At 39.0% G+C, this 12152-nt stretch overlaps 1 protein-coding gene and 1 long non-coding RNA gene across 2 annotated transcripts in view; one reads left to right on the top strand and one right to left on the bottom strand.

The window, feature by feature from the left end:
- Positions 1-12152, top strand: part of MYZAP (myocardial zonula adherens protein) — a 100476-nt gene that overhangs the window by 70798 nt on the left and 17526 nt on the right. The window contains exon 12 of the mRNA XM_082846598.1: positions 11678-11778. Coding sequence (XP_082702724.1) covers positions 11678-11778 — 101 coding nt within the window. The remainder of the gene's footprint in view (positions 1-11677; positions 11779-12152) is intronic.
- LOC309966548 overlaps positions 1-12152 on the bottom strand; it is a 44853-nt gene that overhangs the window by 21802 nt on the left and 10899 nt on the right. The window lies entirely within an intron of this gene.

Genomic DNA, 12152 nt, shown 5'->3' on the forward strand with positions numbered 1-12152 from the left:
TTTATTTGGGAGGTGATCCCAGGAAGCCCCAGTGGGAGAGGGGAGAAATGAGTCAGGGAAAGGTCGAAGGCCAATAATGGGTGCCTTACAGAGGTTACCACTGTGGAAAGCTGCTGCTCCCTTGCCCTGGGCATCTCTGGAAGATGATGTGCACTGGCCTCTGAGTTACCCTTACCAAAAGGTCAGAAAGCTAGGGCATTTATCCATTAACTCCCATCAGTAGCTGGTGAGGGCGGCTCCTGGGGGTGTGTGGCAATTCTGGCCTGCTCTGGGCAGAGCCAACTGGGCTCCAGGGGGCAGAGGAAGCCCCAGGGAAAGAGTCACAAGTGGCATGCCAGGAAATGGTGAGTGTCCAGAGCATATGGGTGCGTCTGGCTGTGTCTGCTATGTATATCCAATAAGCCATTCAAAAATGGTTTGAAAACCATCATTCCTTGAGCATTTAAACATTGATTATAAATTTGGTTGATTAAACTATTTAAATTCTACTACAAATTTAGAATGACTAATTCCTTTTGATCATCCACCTTAAACAGCAGATAAAATGTAGACAAAATGTCAAGATTTGATAATACATTTACACTTTAACTTATTCTAAAATATTAAGTATCTTGGGTTTAATTTATTTCTTCATTGTTTGTGTTCTTGGTTTTTAGTATCTTCCGAAGGCCAATTTCCCTTAGTTAACATCATTTTGACACTTTCCAGACAAATGCAGTGATCTTTTAGATTCAAAGGACATGGAATACCTTCTCCGAATAGCTAAGGCTAGAGGATGCCAATTCTTGGACGGACACAATTCTTGCTTTACAATATAGGACTGGGTAGCTTCAAGGTGATTCAAACTCAGGACCCCTAATCATTGGGATGCATTGACCTATCTTTAGCACTATTAAAAAGTATGCATTCCTTATTAATATTTTACCGTTCTTTGTCAGACTAGGTAGAGATTTCACCTCCTAGGAGATGAGGTTGAGTTTGGGTACTTGGTTTTCCTCTTCAGGCTGTGTGAGTAGTTTATGATGTTACGAACACACTGCTGACTGACTCCTTGCTAACTGTGTGTGACCACTGATGCCAGTGAATGTCTGCCCCTCTTTCCACCTGCTTGTTGTATGACCACCAATGCCAAGCTGCCCTTCCAAGGGCCCTCAAGTCCTGGGACGACCTGACTTAAAGTTCCTTTTGTTATTCTTTACTACTCAACACAGAAATCTTATAAACAAACATGTAATTAACACTCTATAAAAGAAACGACATCATCTTATATATTAATGCTTCCTAGTTTTAAAAGTTGATGACAAGTTGTAACATATTGTCATCTTTGTTCGCTATTAAAACTATCTTTCTCTACACTTTATATTAACTTTCCTTTTGGGTGACATCATGAACACAAGGCATTTCTCAGACTCACCTTGCTCCCACAATAATTTTTTCCTTCTCCTCCTAGTTTTCTTTTTTTATCTTTATTGGAGTATAATTGCTTTACAATGGTGTGTTAGTTTCTGCTTTGTAACAAAGTGAATCAGTTATACATATACATATGTTCCCATATCTCTTCCCTCTTGCGTCTCCCTCCCTCCCACCCTCCCTATCCCACCCCTCCAGGCGGTCACAAAGCACCGAGCTGATCTCCCTGTGCTATGTGGCTGCTTCCCACTAGCTACCTACCTTACGTTTGGTAGTGTATATATGTCCATGCCTCTCTGTCGCTTTGTCACAGCTTACCCTTCCCCCTCCCCATATCCTCAAGTCCATTCTCTAGTAGGTCTGTGTCTTTATTCCTGTCTTACTCCTAGATTCTTCATGACATTTTTTTTTCTTAAATTCCATATATATGTTAGCATACGGTATTTGTCTTTCTCTTTCTTACTTCACTCTGTATGACAGACTCTAGGTCTATCCACCTCATTACAAATAGCTCAATTTCGTTTCTTTTTATGGCCGAGTAATATTCCATTGTATATATGTGCCACATCTTCTTTATCCATTCATCCGATGATGGACACTGAGGTTGTTTCCATCTCCGGGCTATTGTAAATAGAGCTGCAATGAACATTTTGGTACATGACTCTTTTTGAATTATGGTTTTCTCAGGGTATATGCCCAGTAGTGGGATTGCTGGGTCATATGGTAGTTCTATTTGTAGTTTTTTAAGGAACTTCCATACTGTTCTCCAGAGTGGCTGCATCAATTTACATTCCCACCAACAGTGCAAGAGGGTTCCCTTTTCTCCACACCCTCTCCAGCATTTACTGTTTGTAGATTTTTTGATGATGGCCATTCTGACTGGTGTGAGGTGATACCTCATTGTAGTTTTGATTTGCATTTCTCTAATGATTAGTGATGTTGAGCATCCTTTCATGTGGTTGTTGGCAATCTGTGTATCTTCTTTGGAGAAATGTCTATTTAGGTCTTCTGCCCATTTTTGGATTGGGATATCACAGCTCAGCTGCGGAGAGTTCTGCATTACCTCCCTCACCCGTGTAGCAGGGTTCCTGATGTTTGTGGAGTCATTCTTGCTGTATGGCAACAACAGGCGTTTCAGATTGTCCTCATTTTTGTCCTGTCCCTAGATACGATATTGGATTGTCTCCGAGGAGCCCTGGGTTGTGTTAGTGGACAGGTGTACGGCAGGCTATCTGGGCATGAGTGTTGGTAGTAGGCTAAAGTGCTGTGCCTACTGTTAGGCCCATTTTATTTGTTTTGTTTTGTTAATTTATTTTTTTATTGAAGTATAGCTGAATTACAGTTTTGTGTTAATTACTGCTGTACAGCAAAGTGACTCAGTTATACATATATATACATTCTTTTTCATATTCTTTTCCATTATGGTTTATCACAGAATACTGAATATAGTTTCCTGTGCTATACAGTACAACCTTGTTGTTTAAGGCCCATTTTAGTACTGACGGAACTGGGGAAAATGTTTCTTTTTACGATTATGAGGTTGCACTGACATTTTCCAAATTTATCTAATTGTTTTGTTTCACAATACAGGGTTCTGTTGGCCACGAAGAATTTCTATTATGTTGACCTATTCTAAAACCAGGACTTTTTATACCTTGACATTCCATCCCCTGCCTTAAACCATAATGATGCCAGTGGTGGTGTTTCAGGTATCTCTGAAAAGTTTTGGTGGACAGAGCTGGTAACCTCCTATATCCCATCTTATTAATAAAGTAGCTACCCTCTGTTAAGGGCCTCACTGCAGACTCTGGAGCTAGACTGCCTGAGTTCCAATGTCGGCTCTGTCACTTACTAGTTACGTGGTCTGGAGCAAGTTACTTAACTGCTCTGTGTCTTAGTTTGCTAAGGGAGTCCTCTCCACAGAGTTGTTATGAAGACTAAATTAGTTAACACTAAGTGATTAGAAAAGTACATGGCTCACAGTAAATGCCATGTCTTTACTGTTTCTTCAATGGCTAGGTCCCAGGAACTCCTTTTATTGTTAATGATATATATATTTCCTCTTTGTCCTTCTCATCCTCCTCCTTCTTTTAAATAGAGAATGCAGGTGATTCTGGTCCCTGAAATCATCATTTGTACTTACCAATGCTAAAACTCATTTTATTTTGCTACTCCCACCCCCATCAGATCCCTAGAAGTTTGTGCTAGCCTGGCCCCATCAGACTACGTTTTCATCAACTGATTCAAAAATCTGTCTGATGTGAAAATATGCCCATTCTATTTTTTTTCCAAATAACTTTTTATTCACTCATCTCTTGAAGAAGAACTATCCCACCCCCTATTTCCAATATAGAAAATTTTATTAAAATAAAATTATGAGTGTCTATCTTCATAAGGTTGATCAGCTTTCTAAATCTGAACAGATTCCATTTCATTTTTCTCTGCTGAAAATTCTCAACTTACAGCTCAAGGAGTCTTGGTTTTGTCCATCTTGCATTTAATGTGTGTTGTGTTCACATAAACCCCTCCATGTGTCTGCTGTGCATTCCTGGGTCAGTTACGAATTTTCTGTGTAATGCTAGGGCGGCAGCACCAGGCGCCATGCACGAGTTTTCCTGGACATGCATTCTTGTTTAGTGCATGTGTTACAGCCCCGGCTGCTCCCTCCCCTGGGCCTGAGGGAGCTGGGGGAGGAGGCAGCTGCCATTCATTTGACATAATTTCCCCAAAATGCCAAGAGGTGCCATACCAGGTCCTTCTTTTCGGGAAGGCGCACAGCCTCCCAAGCCCCCGGGTGGTCTGTATTTCACAGCTCAACACAAGGTGGTGGTATTTGAAAGGAAAACCCTGGAACCTGATTCTCGGTCCTGGAAGCAATCTCTTCCCCAGCACAGGCCAGGCGGCCAGCTGAGGCTGCTCTTTAGTCATCGTCGGCAAGACTCAGAGTGGAGTGTCCTTGCTTTCCTGTATCAAGGCCTGTCCTTTTTTAAAGTATTTCTGTCGTCCCTCTCTAATTTCCTCCTAGTGCCCATATTCAGGCTCTCATCATCTTTTTTCCTGTCTTGTAAACCGTGTATTAATTCATGTAAATAAAGCTGCATCTTTTTAAAGCGTGCGGTGACAAATGTGAACTAGACATACTGTGGTGATCATTTTGCAGTGTGTACAGAGACCAAGTCGTTATGTTGTACAGCTGAAACTAATATAATGTCAATTAAACCTAAATTTTAAAAAGTATATAATTTAATGAATTTTGACAGTTGTATATACCTGTGAAACCACCACTGCAGTCAAGGTATAGAACATTTCCATCATTCCCCAAAGACCTCTCTCTGTTTCCCTTTTGCAGTCCATCTCTCCATTCACCCCCAGGCAACCAAGGATCTTTTTTGGACTTGCTTGCATTTTGTATAAATGGAATCATATAGTTGTGTGTTCTTTTGTGTCTAGCTAGCTTCTTTCACTCAGCATAAGGATTTGAGATATATCCATGTTATATGCATTCTTTTTTGTGGCAGAATATTTTTTATTGTATTAAGATTCCAGTTTATTTCTCTATTCTCCTGTTGATACACATTTGGGTTGTTTCCAGTTTGGGGCTATTGTGAATGAAGCTGCTGTGAACATTACAAGTCATTATGTGGACACATGGTTTATTCCTGTTAGGTAAATTCCTAGTAATGGAATGGCTGGGATGTATGGTAGATATAGGTTTAACTTTTTTTTTTTTTTTTTTTTTTGCGGTACGCGGGCCTCTCACTGCTGTGGCCTCTCCCGTTGCGGAGCACAGGCTCCAGACGCGCAGGCTCAGCGGCCATGCCTCACGGGCCCAGCCGCTCCGCGGCATGTGGGATCCTCTCAGACCGGGGCACGAACCCGTGTCCCCTGCATCGGCAGGCAGACTCTCAACCACTGTGCCACCAGGGAAGCCCTGTCAGTCTTTTTAATGTAGCCATTCTAGAGGGTGTGTGGTGGTATCTCATTGTGTTTTTTATTTGCATTTCCATGGTCACTAGCGATGCTGAGCGTGTTTTAAATGCTTACTGGCCATTTGTATATATTCTTTTTTGAAGTGTCTGTTCAAATCTTTGGCCCATTATTTTACTGAGTTTTTACTTTTCTTATTTACTGAGTTGCTAAGAGTGCTTTATGTATTCTGGATACCAGTTCTTTGTCAGATATATGTACTGTGAATATTTTCTCCCATTTCATGACCTGCTTTTTCATTTTCTTTTCAATTTAGATCTAAGATCCATTTGGAGTTAATTTCTGTGTTTTGTGTGAAGTAAGGATTGATATTCTTTTTTTCACCATAGCTATCCAACTGTTTCCTTTTAATGTCTCCTTAATTTCTGATATTGATCATTTGTCCCCTTTCCCCCTTCTTTGATCAGTCTAGCTAGAGTGTTATCAATTTGTTGTTTTAAAAAAATTAAAATAGCTTTTGGCTTTGTTGATATTCTCTATTAGCTGTTTTCTGTTTTATTGAGGTTTGCTCTGATATTTATATTCCCTGCCTTCTAATTATTTTGGTATTACTTTGCTCTTCTTTTTCTAGCTTCTTGAGGTAGACCTTAGGTCACTGATTTTAGTCCTTTCTTTTTAAATGTAAGCCTTTGAAGCTCTAACTGTCCCTCTGAGCTCTGCTTCAGCTGCAACCTACAAGTTTTGATATGCTGTATTCAGCATATCAAAATGTTTTCTAATTTCCTTTGAGATTCTTCTTTGACTTACGGATTATTTAGAAGTGTGTTGTTTAACTTCCAAATATTTGAGGTGTTCTTAAGTATCTTATTGATTTTGATTTCTAATTTGCCGTGGTCCTAGAACATGCTTTGTATGGTTTTCATTGTTAAATTTATTGAGAATTGTTCTATGGCTCAGCATATGGTTTCTCTTGGTTGAATATTGTAAAAAAAAAAAAAGAGAAAAAAGTCTTCTGCTCTTTTTTTGTGTTCTATAAATACTAATAAGATTTAGGTCGTTGATAATATTGTTTAAATTATTTATGATTTTACTGGTTTCTGTATAATTGTTCTATTGCTGAGAGAGGGGTATTAAAATCCCTTGCTATGGCTTTAGACTGTCTCTTTCTTTGTTTAATTTTGTTATTTTTTTACTTCATATATTCTGAAGCTTTGTTATTAGGTACATAATTTTTGATTGTTGTGTTTTGGAGATGAATTGATTTCATTATTATGAAATGGTGGTCACTACCTTTGTTCATACTCTTTGTCTTGAAGTCTGTTTCATCTGGTATTAATATTACCCTTTCTGCCCTCTTACGTTTACTGTTTGTATGGTATATCTTTTTCCATCCACTTATTTTTAACTGATCTGTGTCTCTCTATTTAAGGTAAATATTCAATACATCTCCTATCGACAATATATAGTTAGGTCTTGTTTTTTTTTATATATTCTGATATTCTGTCTTATATTGAAGTATACTGTCCATTGACAATTATTATTGATATGGCTCAATTTATTTAGGTCTGCCATTTTATTATTATTTGATTACTTTTTATTTTATTTCATTTTATTATTTTATTTTTGGCTGCGTTGGGTCTTTGTTGCTGTGCGATGGCTTCTCTTGTTGCAGAGCACGGGCTCTAGGCGCACGAGCTTCAGTAGTTGTGGCTTGCAGGCTCTAGAGTGCAGGCTCAGTAGTTGTGGTGCATGGGCTTAGTTGCTCTGCGGCATGTGGGATCTTCCCGGACCAGGGCTCAAACCCCTGTCCCCTGCATTGGCAGGTGGATTCTTAACCACTGTGCCACAAGGGAAGTCCCTATTATTTGTTTTCTATTTAGTTCCTCTGGTTTGTTTTCTTGGTCTTGTTCCCCTCTCTTGCATTCTTTTGGATTATTCCAGTACTTTTTAGAATTCCATTTTAATTTATCTATTGGCATTTTCTGTGTCTTTAATATTTTAGTGGTTGCTCTAGGTATTACAATATACTTCATTATGTGTTCACAGTTCACTTAGAGGTAATATTGTACCATTTCATGAAAAATGTAGAAGTGTTTTAATGATAAGGTCCATCTACCCCTTCCCCTGCTGTTAGAGTTATCTCATGTATTGTATCTTATATATACTATAAACCCACAGTACATTGTTATAGTTTTTAACAGTCATAGGTATTTTAGAGAAATTAAGAGAAAATAATCATCTTTTATGTTTACTCATATAGTATTTATTTCTGATGTTCTTTACTCGTTTATGAAAATCTGAGTTTCTTTCTAGTATCTCTTTTCAGCCCGAAGAACTTTTATTTAGCATTTTGTATAGAGCAGGCCAGCTGGGGACAAATTCACTTAGTTTTTCTTATTTTAAAGTAAGGCCTCTAGTTCACCTTCATTACTAAAATATATAGAGTTCTAGTTTGACAGTTTCTTTCTTTTAGTACTCCCTTTTGGCTTTTGTAGTTTTTGATGAGCAACTTTTGGTAATTCAAATTATCGTTCCCCTATATGTAACAGGATGGCTTTCAAGGTTTTTCTTTGTGTTTTTCAGTAGTTTGACTCTGATTTGCCAAGGTATGCTTCTCTTTGAATTTATTCTGTCTGGGTTTGCTGAGATTCTTGAATTTGTATACTTATGTCTTTCACCAAATATGGGAAAATTTCAGGCATTATTTCTTTTCTCCCCCCACCCCCTCAAAAAGTATCTGGAGATGTAAGTGCTTTTCTTTCTTTCTTTTTTCCTAGCCATTATTTCTTTGAATATTTTTTTCTCAAGTTTCTCCCTTCTTTCCTTCTGTGATTCCAGCATCTCTATGTTAGGCTTTTAGAAATTGCCCACAGTTCCATGAAGTTCCATTTATTATTTTCCACATTTTCTTTATCTTATTTTGATTGATTTCTATTAATGTGTCTCTGTGTCCTCAAGTTTACTACTGACTCCTTCCTTTGTCATAGCCATTCTTTTCTTAAATCAATCTAGTGACTTTTGAATTTCAGGCATTGTATTTTTCTGTTCTAAAGTTACCATTGTTTTATATTTATATTTTCTATTTCTTTCTGGTTTTCTTTTTTTTTTCTCCTTCATCAGTGATGTAAAGGAAAATAGGCTTGTGATTGTTTTAAAAGGTAAAGAGTCTGGTTAGACTCAATTGCACCCTGCCATAATGTAGTCGGTGATGGCTTAGATCTCAGTTCAGTTCTTTAAGCCTTGGCTGCATACTTCTTTTACTTTGCCCCACACATACGTGATTCAGGGGTCTGCCAGAGACTCAAACTGAGTTTATATACAGAATTCAGAACTTCAGTCTTCTCTGACCCTTCCTTTTTGGCTTCCCCCTTACTCTTGGTAACCATGGTTATTCTTCTATCCCGTAGACTCCTACTGGTTTTCTTCTACCAGAAAGATGATTTTTCTATTGAATTTTTACTGTGTCTGTGCTGCCAGCACCATGACTGTACTGCCCTTGGGCAAAGCTGCAAACAAAAACAAATGAATCACAGAGAACCCATTCAGTGCTTGTCATTTGCTCCAAGCTTTACCTCCCCTCTAAAACTTGCCCATCCTTGCTGAGTCTTTAAAGACCTCAGCAGTTATCTTTTGACCAAGGTTGATAGCTGTTCTTTGAAGGAGGATCTATTCATTACGCGCTTACTCCTATATACTTGAAGTGCAGCTCTCACTCTACCTGGAAAATTGCAATGACCTCCTTGATTGATCTTCCTTGCCTATAGTTTTATTTCCTTCCAATATAATTTCCACTCAGAGCCCAAGTGTTTGAAATAAAATCTTGACCTTGGTCTTATAGGATTGGGTGAAGAGTCTTGGTAATGGCATACATAGTCCTTTATAACCAACTCCTGCCCTCCTGTATACTGCAGTCAGGTGCCTGTTCTCAATCTGGTATGTTTCCATAATTCTGGATTACTTACCCTTTTGTTTCCCTTACTCTCTTCCCCTTGCATAATTCCAGGAAATCTTCACAGACAATTCAGTCCTTTTCCCCATTTTGAGTTAGGCATCCCCTCTGAATCACCCCATAATATTCTCTAGGTCCCTCTGGCATGGGACTTGTGACTTTGTTCTGTGATTTTCTGCTTAGGTGTCTCTACCTGCAAAAGACTGAGCTCCTCAAAGGCTGCAAATCACGACCTATTTCTTTAACTGCCAACATCCTCCCCCTACCTGATTTTACATGCTACCTGATACATACTCAGAGTTTTATTGTTTTTTTGTTTTTAACTGATAGTATTACATTTTTAAGCGTATAAGTTTTTGTATCAGTGCTTCAGTGGATAGCTGATGCATACACATAGAGTTCCTCTGGAATAGAACAAAGGAATGGGGGCTACCAGTACACTATTCACTGTATACCAGTCGGGGCACGCTTGCTAACCTTGTCTTTTATGCCCCCTAACTATAGGAACTCAGCCCAGCATTTTAAGAAATCCTCATGATTAAAGTCTACATTAAGAAAGGATAAAACAGTAGGATTGCTGAAGCTTGTTAATAGGCAGGCCTCTTCTGCCTTTCTCTTTCCATATGAATGGAAGAGTTCAAGTATTTTCAGTGAAGCTGTGTGTGTGTGTGTGTAAATGGTGAGGAACCCCTGGCAGTTAGCCAGCACCATTCTCCCATACTGAGCACCAGGTGACAGATGCAGAGCCCACAGATCTGTCATGGCTTGTTAGCTGCTAGGGAACCTGGAATGCATTCTCTTCCTTTATACTGTTTCCCATTTATCGGAAGGGATTCCTAGACCTTTACATCCTGCAGAACATGAGTTTGTACCAGAGCTGCTGCTTTGCACCTTGGTATCAGACATTTAGAGCAGGAGCTCTTTCAAAACAAATGAGCTTCTGTTTCCAAAGAACTTCTCAACTTTCATGTGTTGTCTAGTGTCTTGGAATACAGTGCCTTAGCTTCAGCTCCAACTTAAAAAGAAAAGACAAATGCTTAATTTGTTTCTAGTTACGCAAATAAAATGCTCATTTTAAAAGCATATATACATTTATTCAATAAATATTTATATTGCGTCTCCTACATACCACGCATGCTCTGATAATACAGCCAGAAAGATAGTTACGGTCACTGCCTCATGAAAATTTAGTCTAGTATTACAGAAAATATATAGAATAACTTTAAAAAAATCCAAAAATCTCTGAATTTTTAAAAATGTGTCTTTTTGGCCTTTGGATTTTAAGCACCAGCACTTCATCTATTTTTTTTAATTTAATTAATTAACTTATTTTTGGTTGCATTGGGTCTTTGTTGCTGCATGTGGGCTTTTCTCTAGTTGCAGCGAGTGGGGGCTACTCTCTGTTGTGGTGTGCGGGCTTCTCATTGTGGTGGCTTCTCTTGTTGTGGAGCACGGGCTCTAGGCGCGTGGGCTTCAGCAGTTTTGACATGCAGGCTCTAGAGCGCAGCCTCACTAGTTGTGGTGCACGGGCTTAGCTGCTCTGTGGCATGTGGGACCTTCCCGGACCAGGGCTCGAACCCGTGTCGCCTGCACTGGCAGGCAGATTCTTAACGACTGTGCCACCAGGGAAGTCCAACACTTCATCTATTTTCATTTCAAAACCCTCAACACTCTTGCTCCCTTGTCCTTCATTTCCCCATGGGGCAAATTTCCAATTCCTGAGCATCTAATCATCAACCTATGTAATGTTTGGCTCTGGCCTGAAAAGAAACTATTTAGAATGCTAATTTTAATCCCAAGGAACTTGTTCTACTTTATATGTTTGAGATTCTGAATTCTCCACACCTATGAAATACTAATTATTAAGTTACAGAGGTATTTCCCAGTAAATTAATAGACTTACTCATTTTATAGTTTAATGAGGGAGTATTAAAACATGAGCTGTACCTTATTTATAATTGCAGAAAAAGTGATAAACATCTAAATGCCATCAATAAGAGACTAGTTAAATAAATAACGTAGATCCATACAATGGAATGCTATGAACCCGTTAAAATAATTTGTTAACATAAAAAGAAAACTAATAAACATGGAAAGAGTCACAACAAATTGTTGAGTGGGGAAAAGCAGCAAATAATGGTATAGAGTAGGATCTTTTGTTTGTTTCCATTTAGGTAAAATTGGATACATATGTATGTCTATGCACTCTATCTGTAAGGATTCAATCAATGTATTTCTTCAATTCCTACTGTGTAAGAGGCGCTTAATAAATACATTGTGATAGATGTCTGTGTCTAGGGGGAAATCCAGATAATACATATAAATTGTATCATACGTATTTGTGGGGGAACGTAATTGCTTTACTGAAAGTACTTTTTTCCTCATCTCTAGAATAATGAACTACAAAGCAGGTTGGACTATTTAATAGAAACCCAGCCCAAGACTGAAGTGGAAACCAGAGAGGTTGGAGTGGGCTGTGATCTTCTACCCAGGTATTTAAGAATTTCCTGGTTTTCCAACTCAAATTCCCCTTTGACTTAAGAAAATACTTTCCTGGGCTGTTATTCCCAGAATTGCATTCTCTCTCAAAAGTACTTCTGCAAAGAAAAGTCGTGGCTGCTGAGGGTCTGACTGGCTTCTGCAGAGTGGGGAGATTGTGCAGGGCACAAGGGGTGGAGAAGGAGAGACCTGGGGAAGCCACTTCAGAGAGAGATGGGCCCTATCAGCGAATGCATGCATCTGGTCCTTCATTTATTGATTCATTTGCTCATTCAACAAATATCTGTTGAGTACCTTCCCTGTGCCAGACGGTGATAATAGAGAGAGGAATGAGATTGGGTTCCTGCCCCAGAGTGCAGTCTACAAG

The sequence above is a fragment of the Leucopleurus acutus genome (assembly GCF_964270905.1).
Source record: "Leucopleurus acutus genome assembly, chromosome: 1".
Lineage (NCBI taxonomy): Eukaryota > Metazoa > Chordata > Mammalia > Artiodactyla > Delphinidae > Leucopleurus > Leucopleurus acutus.